Source organism: Acanthaster planci, linkage group LG01, assembly GCF_054643075.1.
Source record: "Acanthaster planci isolate LZ-2023a linkage group LG01, COTS_SCS, whole genome shotgun sequence".
NCBI classification, from domain to species: Eukaryota; Metazoa; Echinodermata; class Asteroidea; order Valvatida; family Acanthasteridae; genus Acanthaster; species Acanthaster planci.
In genome coordinates this window covers 21316284-21336040 of record NC_141777.1, presented here as the reverse complement: position 1 = coordinate 21336040, position 19757 = coordinate 21316284, and the positions used below count along the sequence as shown (strand labels likewise).

General features: G+C 43.0%; 1 protein-coding gene and 1 non-coding gene across 4 annotated transcripts; one reads left to right on the top strand and one right to left on the bottom strand.

Annotated features, from left to right (window-relative positions):
• The first annotated feature begins 75 nt into the window (after nucleotides 1-75).
• LOC110984918 (solute carrier organic anion transporter family member 2A1-like) lies at nucleotides 76-18113 on the top strand. 3 transcript variants are annotated; one of them, XM_022245555.2, is made up of 10 exons: nucleotides 76-1758; nucleotides 4554-5221; nucleotides 5489-5938; nucleotides 6036-6200; nucleotides 7322-7496; nucleotides 11058-11199; nucleotides 12245-12459; nucleotides 13158-13222; nucleotides 15115-15347; nucleotides 16291-18113. In XM_022245555.2, exons 2-10 carry the CDS (start codon nucleotides 4576-4578, stop codon nucleotides 16366-16368), a joined length of 2169 nt encoding a protein of 722 aa, XP_022101247.2. In that variant the 5' UTR covers nucleotides 76-1758; nucleotides 4554-4575; the 3' UTR covers nucleotides 16369-18113. The 3 variants fall into 3 exon arrangements, with proteins under 3 accessions (XP_022101247.2, XP_086994338.1, XP_086994331.1); XM_087138205.1 differs by lacking the exon at nucleotides 76-1758 and having other exon boundaries at nucleotides 1784-5221; XM_087138212.1 differs by lacking the exons at nucleotides 76-1758; nucleotides 15115-15347 and having other exon boundaries at nucleotides 1783-5221.
• Trnav-cac (transfer RNA valine (anticodon CAC)) lies at nucleotides 14052-14124 on the bottom strand. The gene has a single exon. It is a non-coding gene; the product is annotated as a tRNA-Val (tRNA).
• Nucleotides 18114-19757: the final 1644 nt, after the last annotated feature.

Here is a 19757-nt window from a genome sequence, read left to right as displayed (position 1 = left end):
GTTGCGTGTTTTGGGGGCGAGAATGTGACCTTTTCCCATCTATTTGTTACAAGGGGTGACTGAGAAGAATAATCCCCCCCCCCGAAAAAATGGAGCTGAAACCCAAATGGTGCTGGCATTTTTCCCAGAATTGCTTCTCCCAAAATCAATGATTACGAACAACTTGAAATTGCAGAGAGAGACCCAGAACAAACCCTAATTGCTCCTGGAAGAATTTTGCGCATGGAGTGGATTTATTTAAATCTACATGTATTATGCGGCTGGCCAAACGAAAAAGTGGAATACAACTTTCTGTCAACTGACGGTCCCCATTGCAAATCGAAATTCCTTGTGATTTTTGTTTGCCTGTTTGTTTACAGGCGGCCAAATCGCAAGTTGCTCTCTCCCTGCAATTGTGAAGTCATGAAGATAATAAAATCAACTGCTAAGCGGGAAATTTATTCTTGAATTCTATAGGTCGTATTTCAAAATTTGGATTTTGATAATAATCACCCTTAATGGCATGTGGGTACCAGTTACTTTTAGAATGGTGTGTATTCACAGATAAAGTAACCGCTTACAATTCGTCGAATCACTCTATTTCGCGATAACTTGGCTCTTGTACAATCGAGAAATATATAGACATAGGCCTATACACGTCAGTAGATTAGAGATAATTATCAACTTACCAACGTCAATTGTACCCGCAAAAGTGGCCGCTTTTGGAAAGTTTCTCTTTAGGGATACACTGCTGGAGGCCCACATCCTGCTTTGCAATGAGATGGCTGCGAGCTATAGTACCATCCGGCTCCTCATACATGTTTTCACGCAGCTTACGAAAATCAAAGCAAAATGCTAATCCCCGGATTCCGAAGTCATGGTGTCAGGTTCAGTGAAACCATTAGTGTTTTCAGGCTCTTAATAATACTTAACAGGTAGCTTTGATTCCAGGTCTTGAGTCGGGGGAGGGCCAAAATGGGATGTGTTTCCTGTGAAACGACTTTCAATCTTATTTCATCCGTAAAAGAATCCTCAACCCCTACAAAAGAAAAGAAAAGAGAATGAAAATACCGTTTCCATGACTGCTGACGATTCCAGTCAATTCCTGGGGAAAAGTGGCACCATGTCTGGGAATGGGGTGACGGTATATTTCCCCCTATCTCGTTGGTATATATACACCACTGCAGATAGTAATTCGCAGGGATACAATACACATGCATATTATTATCACGTTCATTTTCTGGAAGTCACCCTTGGCAAGCCAAGTCGGTACAAAAAAGTGCTTTTTACTGTTCGTGAACTTTGGAAATGTCAGTATTTTTCGGGGGGGGGATTAGCAGCAACTGGTCGTGATCGAAAAAATCGGGAGGAGAGCTACATTTTCTTAACTCTCACATTCAATGTTGCCTGAATCCAGCTCTCTGTACATTGTCTCCTGGAACAAAAGTGTATTGCTAAACAAATGGACCTGCGCAATATTCGGTAACAAAGTTTCTTTTTCCACAAATTTTTTTTACGCTACACCTTAACTAATAACAATGACGGGATTGCATCACTCCATTCTAACCAATACAGCCCCAAATCGCAATGCGTGACCGCTGTTTCTGCCCGCTGATTGGCCAAGCCTCCCACTTTTGTAGCATAGGCCTACCTAGTGGTGCAGCGTCTTCTGACGATGACGTTGAACTTACCCTGAACACTTGATCGTAGACCACGTTAGCAGTTCATACGGATAACCAACTTGGGTTATCTACGTCAACATCAGCTCTGCCTCATCAGGTGAGTGAATGAATTATTTCAAGGGTATCTGTCTTCCAGAATAAACCAATGGGTCTCTCTATTATCACAGATCTTGGGGTGGAGGACCGTGCTGCAATTTCTGAAGGGGCAAACCTTCAGACCTAATGCACCGAACTTATTGTCATATATATTTATGGGTCGTTACTAAAAATTGAAAAACGGGAAAGTAACAGATGGGCCGTACCACGCCTATATTTCGTGTAAAGGCTAAACGTTTACCAAAGATCCGTCTCTTTAAGCGTCTTTTCAAGGACAACAAGAGGGCTTTAGGGGATATTTCTCCGCACACTATTAACCTCGGTGCCTTATGAATTTGTAAATCTGCTGTCATTCTCAGCTTCCTCAAATAAGCAGGTTCGAAATACATAAATGACCTTTAGTGAACTGTGGACCTCTTTATCGAAGTGCTGTTGAGAACTAAGGTGCTTTCATCTTACAAACGTGAGACAGGATGTTGCCGCCGCGGCCGGCCAAGGGTCGGGCCGATCCATTCTCAATTACCGCAGTGGTGCGCCATTTGGAATCCTCATTACTCAAAGTGGCTTGACATAATAGTAAACGATGTCATGACGCCTGTGGAAAGTGCTCCCATAACAACGCTGATCAGTGCGCCAAGTGTATAGAGTTTGCTTAGATTTATTTGGTATGTCAGATCCCCTACTAATTTCCCGGAGGATGTAGAGACGGATTTGCAATTACCTCCTAGTACAGTAGGCCTCAGCCCGGCCCTTGAGGCTTGAAAAGGCATTTGGCTAAATCCCATTTCGTCGAACCAGCTCGTACAGTATACTATAACTTTTTCAGGTTTTTGAGTCCCATAAATTAGGCCAATTTTGGATTTGTGAAACTCTTCCTTTTTGCACCTGGGCCCAATACATAAAAAATATTCATGTGAAGAAGATCCAATTTATTTCTTTGATTTGGAGCCTTTTCATGTGCTGCAAAATTTTGACGTTAAAGAGATTAAATTTTATGGACGCAACACAATATTTCCACGCTTTTATCAATGATCGGAATGTTTATGATTCGTTTTGGGAAATATCAAATTCCAATTACTACCGTTCAATAATGTGCAAGATAAGAACTCTATCCAAGTTATTCAGCTATGGCTACCTGAGTTAACATCTGTCGTGACATGATTATTCAGTGTCTAATAGGCTGCATCTTGGTGCCATGAAATGAAATGATCGTTTTAGTCCAGTAAAACAATTGCCATAAAGGATCGATGGACTCGGAGCCCATGTACAGTATCAAAAGACTCCATGTAATAATGTGAGTTCTTATTCAAATCACTTTCCAGGATTCTTGGTGTTTTCCCTAACATTTATTTTCCTCACAGGCGATTTGATTTTGCATGGTAACAAAATACCTGTCGCGTAGGAAACGAAATAACCGGTGTACTGTGACATTTGGAGCCTACGAAATACGGACTCTTTTACAAAACTGCACATGACATCGGCACCTATGTGACAGTTTACTGTGTAAGGGGGAGACCAGATTTCAAGGTGGTCCAAATTTCATACCCCACCGGCATAATAATGGTAGGGGATGCGTGTTGATGAACGGGGGCTCTGGATGGAACGGGGCCTATAAGAAAGCAAATACGGCCCGACCCTGGATGCCCGTCGGTGACTGTAGTAATCACTCATTACTGTTTGTCAGGATCCGGAGTGTCAAGAACCTATAAATCATGACACGATATTAAACCCCGGAGTCAAGTGCCAGCACCCTCCACCACTACACTGTAATAGAAGAAAACATTGACCATAAGCCTAATGGTTGGTTTCGTCGCTCTGGTCTGCAGTGACGTGACTGCGGGGTAGGGGGGGGGGGGCAAACATGTTACGTATCTCTTTAAGCCAAGCTCCTGGGTACCAGCCCCCGCCCTTGAAAGTTGAAATTTTAAAATGTGTACGACCTTTGTACAAGCTGCAGTTCCCCCAGCTTCATGTATGGGCTTCAGTTCCACCCCCTTTCAGCAACTAAACGAGGTAAATTTGAGGTAATTGCTATACGCACCTCATTTGAAACGCCTTCGAGGGCCAGAAAATCGCATCCACGATCAAAGTGCATTTTTTTGAGGGAGCACTCTCGACACCTGCTCCGAAATCAAAGTGCCACAGTGGACTTGGATGTTATGGATATAGCAATGTTAATCATTATGACACATTTCACCACTGTCGTTCTAGTTGTCGAAAATTTTTTTATGGGATTGCCTTTTCATTGTGCTTGGAAGGACCCCGCGTTGGTTCATAGTCCACGTTGACAGCTGATAGTAACACAGTCTAATAATATTGTGCCTTTGCGCGACCTCGGGGTAAACAGGGACTTGTCAAAATGTTGACACCAGTTGAATGAAACTGATGGTGGAAGTAAACCTCCGCATGCATGGGCTTCGCCGTCTCTTTGTGCCCCGTGGAGTTTGCCCCAGGCGCATTCACGTTTCATCGGTTTTTGTGGCGGCGGCAGTTATGGAAAGATATCTTTAAGCTGACCATCGCATTGGGATTTTACTTGTCAACTAACGGGCGATTGGACGTTAACATGAATCATACTCACTCCTACTTAACGGGCAGAGGATGAACGTGGGCGATTTTTATTCCGCCGGGAACTTTCGACTTTTAACATCATCGCTGAGTTGTTGTGAAAGGCTAAGCTAGTTGTCCAGAGCAATAGATAGACAAAGGGCGCTTATTTGAGATGCTTGCCTCATTGCTTGTCAGCTGATAATTTTACTTTAGAACTTAATTTCATTTGATAAAAAATTGTTGCAGGTGGATTTTTACTGGAGGGTTGATGTCTGAAACATCCATGATGCATGAGTTAGGCAACAGTGATCAAGGGGCAGTGCTGGCGGTGGATACCGGTAACGAGCGTGAGGGGTGCGGGTGCGGGCCGTGCCGTCCTCGATGTTTGGTTCCCTTGGCCCGCCCATCAGTCTTCTCCGCTCTCATGGCCCTCGTCCTCGTTGTCGAGCTGGCTGCCATGAACGGCTACATCGGTGCCATCACTTCCACCCTGGAGAAGGAATTCCTGCTGTCCAGCTCCGAAGTAGGGGCCATCTCCATCATCAACGACCTGGTCAGTCTCTTGGTGGTTGGGATCTTCACCTACTTTGGCCACTCGGCCCACCGCCCACGCGTCATCGGTACGGGCGCCGTCCTGGTCGGCGTCGGCACGGCCACTTGCGCTCTGCCACATTTCATCGCCGGGCCGTTCTCGGCCTCTCTCGCTCTGAACGCCTCGGAGCATCAGCTGTGCTGGGAGTCTCCTAACACCACGCAACCCACGCACACACCTATTAATCGGTCCAAATACAGCAGTTTGTATCTCTTCATCATTGGACAGATTATAGTGGGTGTTGGTAACGCTCCCATCATTCCCCTGGCCATGACGTATGTGGATGATGCTGTCGAGAAGTACAAGACAACTGCGTACGTTGGTATGTTGTCGTTTTTTCCCATTTGGTCTGGTTTTTCCCTATCAAGATAAGGATTATCAATACCATTGCTGAAGTATGTGCGTGCGGATAAATTGAAATTTCAAGTAAAGTGTTTGTTTGAATATATACCCAAAGTATAAGCCTACTTGAAAGATAAGTCATGCAACACTGAAGTGCATGTACGGTCTGTTTTCCCAACGAATATATCATTACAATCAGACCGTACCAACGATCAAACTTCTACTTTGATTCACTCTTATTTTCCAGCCGTCATATACATCGGTACCTCAGTCGGACCTATGATGGGTTTTCTCGTCAGCAGCTGGGCGCTGTCCTTCTACGTGGGTCTGGGCAGCATTCCCTGGGAGCAGTGGCCGGCTGTGCCGCCGAACGATCCCCGCTGGATCGGTGCCTGGTGGCTGGGGCTCCTGGTCCTTGGTGTGGCTATGGTCGTTCTCGCCCTGCCCTTGTTCTTCTTTCCACGGACGCTTAACGCTCCGAGGAAAACTACGAGAAAGTTGGAAGTTGAGGGACTGAGCTGCAACGGTGTGGAGCTCCGGGGAGTCAGCGAGGCTGGATGGTCAAAGAAAGGACTTCCGGTTGACAACCTTCAACTGGAGAAGAAGGTTTCTGAGACAGAGATGAGCCTAGATCACCATAAAATCAAGGAACTGACATCGAAGGGAAGTGTGAAGACAATAATGGGCCAAACAAAAGGTACTGTGCTTGCATTACTAGGGTCGATGAAAGTATTTCTTATCTTTCACTAATTCTCATGAACAGAAGGTGTCACATCTGCTTTTTCTGTCATCAGATTTCATGTCGGCTCTGTTAAGACTTGGCCGAAATCTGACGTTGGTGGCGTTGACTTTGGGCTTGTCAACAGAGCTCGCGATCGTTAGCGGGCTGTCGACTTTCGGCGCAAAGTTCATCGAGACGCAATTCGGCGTGGGTGCGGGACGGGCTGCATTTCTCACTGGTAAGTTGACACAGTGGGCACACACTAACACATTAAAATCCCACTGGACACGGCAAATTAAAAAAATTAATTCAATTATTTTTGACGAACTCGGTATTTTTAGTCTACAAAATTACTTTTTAGTCTACAAAATTATTTTTAGTCTACAAAATTGCTGAATACCAAGGCAGCATAACCCTCTTTGGTACCTTTTAAGCTGAATAAGTAGACAACAAATACGGTTGGATGCTGTTAAACGATGTTGGCTGATATTGGCGCATGTTACCTCATTAACGTTTGGTACCTGGTTTGTACGGTCAGCACTCTTTCCTCCATTTAATGAGTACAAAGTGCTGTCGTTCTGTTATCGGGCAAAACACGGTTCAAGTTAACGGAAAACGAATACCGCATTTCCTGCACTCTCTGTACGGGCGGCCAAAGTGTCTAAAAAAGTCACCTTGGTTGGTGAATGGTTATTGAGCAGTCTTAGAATAGTTGTTGAATCATCGCAGCTGTTCGTTACTAGAGCAGATCCAGAACTGGGGGAGGGGGGCTAAAATTGGGGACGTGGGAATAAAAATGTATATAGGGGGCCTAACCTGTTATATTCCTTGTGAGGAGTGAGGCTACATTTGTGGCTTTTTACACGCTTTGGGAATAAAGGAATCATTAATTAAATAGACCAAACTGTGCTCCTATCTCATTATCTTTATTTTTTAAAGAAATTGCTTTCTCTGTTTTTTTTAGGGAAGTGGTAGGGCCCTCGCTGCCCCCACCCAACCGTAAACATGTTTTTCCTGAGAATGCGCATTCTCCTCGTTCCTAACAAACTGGTCAATACTGAATGAGCTTCTTATTTGTTATCTTTAAAGGCCATGACATATTTGAACCAAAACCCGAAGGATAAAAATCCACCGGTGGTTCATCATTTATAGCATCGAGAAGCATTATTTTGCGTTTTGATAGGATGGGTGAGATTCTTAGTTAGCGAATTATTCCCACGCCTTCGTACTTACTGCCAGCCAGTTTTTGTGACCACTAAAGTAGGCAAAAGTACGACCGTGACTTAAAAAGAGGGCTCTATGTGGAGTCGAGAAGTGTGCACCAAGACTTTCGTCTACAAATTCCTTTGGCGTTTGCAGGTGTGGCCATTATGCCTGCGTCGTGCGCCGGCCACCTGTTAGCTGGAGCGTTGCTCCGCCGATTCAGGCTCACAGCTTTCCAGTGCTCGGTCTTTCTCTGTGTCACTGTGCTCGTCACCCTGTGCGTCTACCCTGCGCTGATCTTTCTCGGATGTGAAACTCCCACTGTGGTCAGGTAACAACCTGGGCTGACCATGGGCGTCAATCTTTTCCAAGTGGGGGATACTATATCAATTGTCCCCCCCACACTTTTTTACAAAACCTAAATGTAAATGTATACCTTTCAAAAGAATTTGTCAACACAAACTGGCTAAAGTAGCCAGATACTGTCTCAGACCGGATTGACGCCCTTGGGGCTGACAATGGGAAACGGGTACCCGACCGTCAAGGCCGGAAATCAGTTCAAAATTATGGAACCTAGCTAATGAAGTGGTAACATTTCAGGCAAAGAAAAATTTTTAAGAGTTTTCAAAAACAAACCAAGCTACATGGATAGTCAAATAGATTTCACGTGCATGCATGGTTACAATGAAGGTTAATCGACTGTTGACGAGCATTTTGGATAGAAGACAGCATTCGCACAGAAATGGCAGTTGGAATGCATTTCCCCGCACTTATCTTTCAAGTTTGGGGTTAGGTTTATTTAAGGTTGTCCAGGTACCCTGGACATTGTGCTTGGAGACTTCAATGTTCACTGGAATGAAAACACAGCTGAAGCCAAACTCCTCAGTGCAGTCATCCAACAATTCAATTTACAGCAAATGGTCGACTGTGAAACGCACAAGTCTGGCCATACCATCGACCTCATTATCACTAGCCGATCAGAGACTCTATTGAAATCGGTCTACCCCTCTGAGTTTGTTTCCGATCACTGCGTCATCCACTGCATCTTGAACTTACAGAAACCCAAATTCACAAAAAGACAAGTCAGCTATCGGAAATTGAAGTCTATTGACCTCAGTGAATTTCAACATGACCTTATTGCATCGCCCCTGATAACTAATCCTGCAACTTCCCTGGATTCCTTAGCCGATCAGTACAATAGAGTACTGGGGCAACTTCTAAATAACCATGCACCCCTCAAGAAACATGCAATAACGGACCGACCTGCTGTCCCTTGGTATAATGAAAGCCTTACCAAAGAAAAACGCCGACGTCGTCAGTTGGAAAGGAAATGGCGAAATACTAAGAACCAAATAGATCATGACAATTTCAAGGCACAACGAGACTTAGTCAAATTCATGTTTCATCAAGCTAAGTCTGACTACTACCATAAGAAAATTCAGGGCTGCGCAGGGGACCAAAAAGCCCTTTTTAAAATAACAAATCATCTCATGCATCGAAGTTCTACTCCAAAACTTCCGACCTGCTCATCCCACGAGGAACTAGCTAGTCGCTTCTCAGCCCATTTTGTCGGCAAAATACACAACATTAGAGACAACTTACAGGCGGTGGCGATTAATCTTCCACCTGCAGTAGTTCATCATGACTCCGCGTGCCAGTCGTCCCTCACAACTTTTGCACCTGCATCCGAAGAGGAAATCATCAAAACCATCAAGATGTCCCCGCCCAAGTCAAGCCCACTGGACCCTCTTCCAACACAACTGGTCAAGAACTGCTTGGACACACTAGCTGGGCCAATAACTCGACTTATCAACATGTCATTTGAAGACGGGCAGTTTCCTAGCTCTTTCAAAGCTGCTCTAGTTACCCCAGTCATCAAGAAAGACAATCTAGACTGTAACGACATGAACAATTACAGACCCATATCTAACCTTTCTTTTGTGTCGAAGGTAGTGGCTGTGGCGGACAGGTTAAACGCACATCTGACTAAGCATCGCCTACGGGAGAACCAACAATCTGCTTATAGAAAACTCCACAGTGTTGAAACGGCTCTAGTGAGTGTTCACAACGATATCATGTGTGCTGTGGATGCCAAAAAAGCGGTGCTGCTCGTCCTGCTTGACCTCTCTGCTGCATTCGACACAATCGATCATGCTGTACTTCTTGAAAGATTGAATGTTCATTTTGGTATAAAGGGATTAGCTTTGACCTGGCTCCAATCGTATCTTAGTAATCGCCGTCAGGCTGTGCAGATTCTAGGAGCATCATCAGCAGAAACTTGTGTCCCATACGGCGTACCCCAGGGCTCTGTCCTCGGTCCTGTACTCTTTACCCTTTACACTTCTCCACTTGGACACATTTCTCGCAAACACGGTCTACAGTCACATTTCTACGCCGACGTCACACAATTGTACACAACATTTTGCCCGACTATCAGTGGCGACGACTGTAATGCACTCCACTCCATGACATCTTGTTTACATGATATACAAGAGTGGATGGCTGCAAACTTCCTGAAGTTCAACTCCCAAAAAACGAAATTTCTAATTATCTGTTCTCCACAGCTCAGAAATAAATTCCACATTCCAAACATGCAGGTTGGTGATGCCCAGGTAGTACCGTGTTCAGATGCACGTAATCTTGGCGTTTTGTTCGATCAGCACGTAACCTTCGAGAAACACGTCTCACACATTTGTCAAACATCATACGCTCATCTCCGGCGCATCGCTACTATCCGGCGAATGCTTACAAATCAGGCAGCCGAACAGCTCATTCATGCTTTCATAACTTCCAGACTCGACTTTTGCAACAGCTTACTTTCTGGTCTCTCTAATAACACGCTCCGTCGCCTTCAACTGGTTCAGAATGCTGCTGCACGCCTGCTAACTGGCCATAAGAAATCCACACACATCACCCCTATTTTTCAAGCCCTTCACTGGCTGCCTATCCAGTATAGAATACAATACAAGATCATTTTGCTCACATTCAAAGCACTTCACGGTTCCGCCCCAGACTATGTACAATCACTCTTACAGGTTCGCAGCTCCAGGTCGGGCTTGAGGTCATCAGGAAAGTCACTATTTGTTCCTCGAACCCGCCTGAGCAGTTATGGTGACAGGGCCTTTTCAAGTGCCGCCCCCCGTCTTTGGAACTCCCTCCCGGTAGATCTGAGAGAAACACATAACCCCACACTCTTTGCCCAGAGATTAAAAACCCACCTTTATGTCCTAGCTTTTCCTTCTTGAGACCGAGGCTCTTTCATCAGACCGGCGCCTTTGAATGGTCACCAGATACAGGCGCCTTATAAATGCTGTATTATTATTATTACCCACATTTTATTTCAGTAGGGTACCTTGGTTCCTGACACTAAACCTATAAATGCACACCCCCATACCAACATATTGCAGTATGGGGACCGGTTCTGAGAAAGAAAGCTGGCATATACATCGAGAATGTGGAGTCACTCACACTCAAACAGAAGCAGGAAGTTAAGTCTTTCTTCCCGAGGATTTTGTTAGAAAATGTTTCTAATATGATGTCACTTTCACCCTCCCCCCAAAAAACCAAACACCTGGGGGTTGGCAACAAGTCGGGGAATCCTGCTCCCCGTGATTTTGTAATCAAAGGGAAAGGGTCCTTTCTCCAAACTACACAGTTAGCTTGAGGGGTGATAGTTTAAAACAGGAGTAAAGAGGAGCGACTCTGCCAAGTTGTTATTGCATAATGAACCAAGGAACTTACGGCTGCCCCCAGTACTTCAGTTCGTTTTGCAGATTGGCGCGCACTGGCAGGGAGCCTAAATGGCTTGGTGCAATATACAACGAACCGGTTTTGTCTAAAAGTTGACCCTTTGAATGCCTGATTGTCGTTGCGCGTCACATGTTCTCTTTAGTGACAGTTCCACGATGCTGTCGTGCTCCAGTCGACAATGCGTCTGCGACGATACCGTCATTGATCCCGTGTGTGGCGTCGATGGCTTGACGTATCTTTCACCCTGCCTTGCTGGCTGCAGCCGAATGGACCGAGAAAACAAGGTAACCTATTAAACATTACGTGTCATTACCGAGCCAGAATTTCGATTGCAGCCAAGTTGTCCGGATTTCCTCGTTTATCTCGTCACTTGACAGTGAGACTCACTGTCACTGGCCCGTGCATGACTTCATTGCAATTATAAATTAGAGTCCCTTACCCGGGCGCTCTTTGCTCACACAGCGTTTCCCAAAATCTTTATTGAAAAACTTAAAAATCATTGGCTAAAAACTGGTACTACATGTATTACCTTCATGATAAATGGTGTTAAACCTTTGTGAACGATTTCGTTTGAAATCAGAAACTATCGGCGTACAGAAATTGGGTTCAAATTCAGCCGAGTGCTTCCTTATGTTGCGCACTTGAAAAAAATCTTGGAAAATCCCACATTAACATTTACAGCATCCTTTGAAGTTGATAAATACTTGTATAGCATCATTACTCTCACTGTAATACCCATCCACAAGTTGTCAGAGAATTCTTTTCCTTTTGGGGGCACATTTTAAAAGAATTTCTTTTGCACGTCGGAAAAAAATCGGAAAATCGGGCGAAAATAAAATTTAACCTGTACTTTGTAGTAGGTAAGTAAATCGAGATTTATGAATCAGAGCATTAGGAGTTTGATGGGGTTTCACTGACTGTGAAATCTGAGCTAAAAATGTTACTGCGTTAAGACACAAGAAGTGAAAAATGCAAGTGCGCCACATTTTAATTAGAGGCCGCGTCACGTTAGGATACATGAATAGTATCAGAGCTGGACTAAAGTTCTAGTGGGACGTCTAACATTAAATTAATTACCCAGACCATGGGCAGAGGAGGGTTGGTGATATGTCATTTTCCTGCATAGGTCATTTTCCTGCATATAATATGCATTTGGGGGAGCCCTCGATAAGCGCAAGGTCCGGGCCTGGTGCATGCATGGTGCCTGGTCTGTATATTAGCCCACTAATGAGGTGTTGTTTCCTAGCTAGAACCCCCTGAAGGTGGTATTATTTCAATCATAAAGGCAGTATATTGTCAAATATCCCTTTTCCCCAAATTCTTTTTCAGACCTTTTCAGACTGTGCTTGCATCCAAAGGGTCGGGGGTAATTTTGACATCGGGTCGACCAATATCTCGTCTGATGATGAGCCGGAGGGATGGGAGGCGAAGGTGTCGGCGTGCTCCGCGGTCTGCACCATGATGATCGCCTACATAGTCGCATCCTCGATGTCTTTGTTCTTCATGTTCATGGGACAGAACCCCTCAATGATCATCAATCTTAGGTTCGATCCTGCTGATTGTGTTCGATTTGGTCGGGTTGGGTCGGCTTGGGTTGGGTTTCGGCTTGGGTTCGGTCGGCTTGGGTTGGGTTTCGGTTAGGTAGTTTGTCACCGACTTTACCATTCCCGGCCGGTCATCAGACGCCAGTAGCGTAATAAAAAAGTCCATATCTCTGTTTTATATGTTCATGGGCCGGTGCTCCTCGACGATCATCAGTCTCAGGTTCGAATCCATTGATCAGACAATGTACAAAGGTTTTCCATATGACTGTTATCATCCTCTTAACTATGCAGAGAAGTCGCTTACTTGTCATAAAACGTAGCAGTTTAGCCAAGAGCTTTAAAAAGAGGGAGGCCAAAGCAAAAAAAAAAAAAATCCAAACACACACTGCTGAAGTACACCGAAATGGTCAGTTTTCTGTTCTGATACAATTTTTTACGGTTCTCATCTTAGTCTCACCCTCATTTTTATTCCTTCCTCCAAGAGGGTCTTATATTTCTGTTACAGTTATTCACATTATCAATTAGAGCTGTCCCTTCCCTTACACCACTGTATACTCTCATTTGGCCATTTCGACATATTGCGTTTCCTCTTGTTTTTTTTATGTTCTCATCCGTCCCTGTGCATGGAGTCGACGAACCCATTGCCCCAAACAAAAACCTACAGGCAATGACATTGGGTTTTTCTTGTCGCAATGCAGATGCGTGGAGAAGAAAGACAGATCTTTCGCCATTGGAATGCTGACTTGCGTGATTAAAGTTATTGGTAAGGCTAGAAATAAAGTTTCATTATTGCATGGGTCGCTTTTAGTTTCCAACGCATTAGTTGTTCGGAGTTGATTTTAAAGTCTCATAACAGTTGATAGTTGACGGTCTTGTGATTGTGGTTTGCTTTATTTTTTCGGGGTTTTTGGGTTTTTTTTGTGATTTTAATTTGATATGTAGCAAGAAATCCGAGTGGGCAAAGACTGATCGAAATGAACAGAAAAAAGGCAGACTATTAAGAAAAACTAGTTCCTTCCTCGTTCGAACCTGGATCGGTGACGGTCGTGATTACCACGGTATAATACGTAATCAGTTGGTTGTTAGTCTTTCAGGGATAAAACAACAGAAATGGTTGACGATCGTCCCCGGAAATGGATTCCGTACGTGTTCACTTTTTAAGCAAACGTTGTAACCACTACACTACGAAATTTATTAACAGCTGTTTAGCGCATAATGAAACGGAATTACTTTTAACAAAAGTGATTCCCCTGGGGTCGAGCCGGGGACCTTCCGCGTGTATAACCACTACACTACGAAATCAGTTGAAGGTTGGTCTTTTGTGGATGTATTAGCCCATTATATCCGTTGTGCAGAAATAGTTAATCTATATTGCAAAATCCTAGAAACACCTAAACAAACAACTAAACTCAATAAAAGATAAGCTCATTCCACGCGGCCTGAAAAGGCGATCTTTCGCGCGTTACCAGCGATGAGCCACCACCCGAAGAATCAGCTGGTCATTTCATTTCATTTAGGTTGAATCTTTGAAATGAATTGTACAGATAACGTTCAAAAGATAATCTAAACGTACTGAAATTAAAAAAAAAAAGTGATTCCGCCCGGGTTCGAGCCGGGGACCTTTCGCGTGTGAGGCGAACGTGATAACCGCTACACTACGGAATCGGTTGTCGGTTCAGCTTTTCTGGTTATCGTTGTAAAAATTGGAACGTACGCAACAAACAATGTTGAACGATGGTAAAAATGCGTGATTCTGAGCATGTTTGAACCGGGCACCTTTCGCGTGTAAAGCGAACGTAATAAGCACAACACGGAATCGTTTTGTTGGCTAGTCTTTTGTGAATATCAATGCAGTCACTCGTATCATGTGCAATACAGAAATGGTTTAGCCATTTCAACAAAGAAATTAAATAAATAAAAGTTAATACGTGGACCTTTTGTAAGGTGAATGTGATAACTCACTGCATCTCGGAGACGTTAGCCATATATCCACTGAGTATTTTTAATGACGAGATACGGTAGAAAAAATAACTAAATTGCAGTTAAAATATAATTAAGGTGAATTCTAACGTGAACCATGGGATAAAAAATGTCGAAGAGACGATGTTTAAAAAAAAAACCCAATTATAATCTCATAAAAAGTTGAAAGACTATTTTTAAGAAGAGTGACTTGATGAAGGGAATCCTGTGAGTTAGAGGCAAGCATAATGACCGCTGTACAAAAGGGAATCGGTTTCAGTGTGGAATTCAGTATCAAAGGTATCATTACTGCCGTAAACAAATAGAAAAAGCGGTTGAAGCCATTAAAAAACCCTCTGTGTAGGCTTAGTTTCCTTTTGCTGCGTCACAAGCGTAATTTTGCCTACTGTGGTTGGCAAAACTGTGGCTGGTGTGAGAACAAAACAAAAAAGTGATTTAAAAATCTTGCGCAAATATTGAAAAAAAACCCACTGAATAATAAATATTTATCATACTTATAATAAATGAAAATTCCTCGCATTTAACAGTCACGAATCTGACAGGCTCTGACCCTGTAACATAGCATAGCATAGCATAGCATATCGTGGCATGCCATGGCATGGCATAGCATAATGTTTAATTTAATATTTCAAGACTCCGGGTTTCGCAGTGCTGGCTTTCGTCTTCCCCGTGCAGGATTTTTCCCAGCACCGGTCTTCTTCGGGGTTGTCATTAAATCTGCTTGTCTCCTTTACTCGTCCGGTGAGGGCGCCGTGGAGTACAAAGACACTGGAGGCTCCGTGTGCTGGCACTACGACTTGCCCGTGTATAGGCGGCGCTTCGTCGGCTTGATGATCGGACTGAAGTCCTGCTCTCTGATTTTCTTTCTGATCGTCATGATTTCATTGTGGAGGAAGAGAACAGAAGGGGTCAGTAGTGGCGTGTCAGTCCCTCTCTCCGTATAACCCCATCCCTTATTTCGAAAAAGGCATTTCGGGATCGAAAGTCCAAACTCCAATCAAATGTTGGTCTTTTCTTCTGTTCTGCTACGACATACCTCCCAACACGGGCGTAGATCGCGGGAGATGGGGGAAGGGGGTGTACAATCCCCATCCTTCGCCCAGGGGGATATTAAATCACTTCCCAAACACTTTTTTGTGGTGAGAAACATGTGAAGGCGGATTGTGAAGACTTTATTGGACTATCCGACCAAAATGTATGGGTACTATTTAATAGCACTCCAAAATGGAGAACAAATCATATTACTATTTTGAGGCAAGGTTCTGCAGGAGTATGACACATATTACACGTCTACATCTGTGTCACGAACATTGCCCCCAAAATCATAATGGTGTCAGCACCCCCCCCCCCCACACACCCTTTTTAAACGGCCATGTGAGTCATGCTCTCACACGCCCCCAGTTCTCAGCTCAAACTTACACCACTGCTCCCCAATAACCATCATTTAATTAATCTCCACCCCACTTCGACGTTGCCATACAAATTTTGCCTGTTTAAAAGAATCTTTGTGTCAAAAGTAATGCTTTATAGATCATGATGAAAATAAACAGTTAAGCAACCGTGAGCTATTCCAGTAATCAATCTTTCACGGAACCTACGAATGACGTTGATTTCATATAACATAAAAACCATCTGCCGTCTAATAATTCTGCCAGCAATACTTTGGCATGTTGGATTTTTGTGCGCGTCTAATTCCGCTTGGCTCTGCCAAGTTAGGACAACGTTACACGCTCCCCAACTCGTTTGGGCACGTAATCAGTTTATATTTGGTCCGAAATACATGCACGGGACCGTGTTAGGGCCTATGTTATAGCGTATCTGTTGTCGCCATTTTCTTTCATCTCAACGTAGGGGCAATGCAGCGAAGAAACCAACGAAGAAACCGACGAGCGTCGGCATTCTGCTTCGTCTGAAATGTCCTCCATCTAACAGAGCAGAGCAGAGAAAAATGGAAGGGCTTGAGAGATTTTTCCCGCATCAGCTATCAGATAATTTCAGTGCGCCAAGAGCATGGCCTAACCAGATCTGGTGTGGGTGTGTGTTTTGGGGGATGAATATTTCCCCCAGAAATGCATGTCCGGCTTTTTTCATCCCGTGGAAGAATGCTCACCCTTGCCCAGCTTTCCCGCTTAATACGCCAGTTGCCTATAGTAGAATTTTAGATCCAAAGCTTTATTCACAGTTAGCTAAAGCTATTTGTTTTTGTTTGGATACACTGTTTTCTTGCACCTTTGTTGATATTTCCCTTTTAAAATCCACGATATCCATGGCCTTATGTACAGCCATTGGTTCCATCTTGTATCCAATGTTTCCTCTTTTCAACTTGACTCTTTGAACCTCTGTTTCTCCATATCATTTTAGACATACAACATTGTCACTTTGTTTATTTTAAGCCCAAGGGAATACTCTGTCTTTCAGCATCTTGTTAACAGCACCCCGAAGTTATACAATATCAATAAAATGCTACTTCGTAGAAGCACGGTTGTGCACCATTTTTCTATACAAGTGAAACTTACTTAGGTCTTAGATAAGTCTTGAAGGTTTGCATGGTGAAGAGGTATAACAGAAAGTAGGTTTGCTGCAGCACCATGGACGTATCTCTTTTGTGAATATTTGCGGTTCTGAAAAGAACCTGATGACGAGCAGAGCATACTGCTCGAAACGTCGAGTACCAGTGGTTCTTTTCAGAACCGCAAATACTCACAAAAGAGATACGTCCATGGTGCTACCGCAAACCTACTTTCTATTTTACTTAGGTCTTAAAAGACACGGATGTGTCTTTTGAACATGTAAGTAAAATAATCCCCAAATATTTTTATCTTAGAATCATCCACAAATCAAACTTTCTGTGCTGAACTAACCTTACCCTCACTGGAGTAATTTTCTTGCCAATTTTAAATAGCGTTTTCGCACCCATACTGTAAATATAACAATTTTGTGACGTTTCTCCAAAAGAGGTGAATTGGAAGGGTGAGAATCGTTCGTCCAATCTTGTGACATAAACTGTGCAGGCGTTTTAATTGCGGTTCCATCGTTGAAATTCGAGATACCCCGTGTTTCAATATTTCTCTTACTTTAAAAAATACCTTTAAAGTTTCCAAAATGACTTGTACTCAATATTGATCCTTTATTCAAACATTGTCAAGATAACTGTGTCACTGCTTGTTTATAAGTCAGGTGTCGGTCTGCGGAGTGCCGACCCATAACCACTGGTTTGGAAAACTTTCATTTTGTTTACTCATCACCAGTTTTCTATCTTTGCATTGCATTTTGCATTAATTGCTGTACAGTATTTTTCAAACCTTGTAAAGTATTGTTTGTGGTATAATGATGGACGTCCATTTGTAAATTACAGGCCAAGAAAGACTTGGTTTATCTAAGATGGACTGTACATAATCTTTATTTAGTTTGACTTTCTTTATCGCACGCTAATTCAAATATTAGTGGTTTCCCCCTCTAAACAAAGCGGCATTTAGCTCCACAGAGTCTGGTGTTTAGATTTTTGTCAACAGTTACTTGGAATGTATCCTTGCACCAGTCATGCAAAGATGTAACTTGTGATAGACGTCGTCAAATCTCATTTTATTCATGATTCATTTAGTTAGGTTTAAATTTTTTATACAGTGTACAGCTGCATAGCACCTACATGTATATATGTGCTTACTGGAAGAGAGCACCTCGCGTCTGTTCCGCATTTATCCCAGTCACGGTGACAAAAATGGACTTTTCATCGCGATGTCTTTCAAGTAATGTAAAAACATGCTCTGATAAGCCTTGCTCGGAAAACATCTGTGGTTAAATTGCCTTCGACTCGTTAATACAATCAGAATACATGTAAATCCACATGGTGTTTGTATATACTTTCTTCAAGAGAAAAATCCCACGGCTTATGTGAAGCAAGTCTTCACTGAGCTTCTTTCTTACAGTGGTCATGGGCGTATCCAAACACTGACGTTTTGGACTACAAGTAGAGCAGAAGAATAGAAGGTTTTTTTTAGGTTCCAATGCAGAACATATCAAAACGGCAATTGGGATCTAACGGTTGCAATTCATGGTCAATTCCTTAAAAGAAATAGATTGACGAGTTTAGATGGTAAAAAAAGAAATCGATTTCTCACTCTTTTTAAAAGCGGCTTAAAAAGTACCAGAAAATTGCTGTGCATTTAGTGAGGCTTTTCCATTTCGGCTTGTACTTCGCCAACCGGCCAACCTGATTATTGATTACGAACGTTACGTTCCTGCATGCCATGCCATGCCCGGATAAAATGAAATTTACGGGATATTCATAAATTTGTATTTAAAATAAATTTTTAGTGCCGTCTGGCGCTGGGGGATCCATGTACCGACCATTAAATGAAACAGAATTAATTATTCATTTCTTCTAAGAATTTTAAAAGAAATATTGCTTCAACAATTGAATAATTAAATTATTAAATAATTAATTAATTAAATTATTAAATATTAAATTAAATAATTAGCTTCAAATCGAATAATTCTATGCGGGTCATTTGTCCAAGTAAACTGGTCTTCTTGATTATATCCGAAAGAATATGAATTAAACCTATCCAGCATGTAAATAAATTTGATTCATTTCTCTCGTGAGTATGTATTTTCGGTTTACGGATAGAGTTATTCAATATTTATCTTGATTAAAAATGACAGAGGAAACAGATATATATAAAAAGTTGGGAAAATAGTCTATTTCATTCCCCAAGAGCGCTTTATTTGTAAGATAAAACATACCGTAATGACCGATAGGGTGCTTGCACACTGTACACGCAGTGCGCGTTATCATTTACCCCCCTGAAGCGCAGCGCGCCGCCATTGTTCGGCCGCGCATTACTTGTACATCTATTTTTATAGTGGAGATCAAAAGTGTGCCCATACTTTTCGCGAAATCAGGGTTAAACGCATTCCACCAAATGGTTGTATTTCTGCGCGCGAGCTCATTAATATTTTGTAATCCCACTGGATTTTTACAATAAGATAGGCCATAATCAGGAGGGATCATAGAAATATTTCAATAAATACCGAATTTGGGACTGATAGTTTCCAGTTCGGGGTGTTTCTTTCACAAAAAGCCCAAAATTGCGGGCCTATTTTGGATAGAGGTTGGTGGCTACATTCAGAGTTGATCGCACAGTTTTAATACTATTTGGGGGTATCTTTGGGGAAAGGCGAATACAAAAATATTTTCGTGGCTAACCCCCATCAAATTGAAACGAAAAGTGATCTCCCGGCAATAATCTTGAATTTCCAGTGAAAAAACAGAGGCCAGCCTCCTCACCAGAGTCAACAGGCGGCGCTCTTTCGGTCCG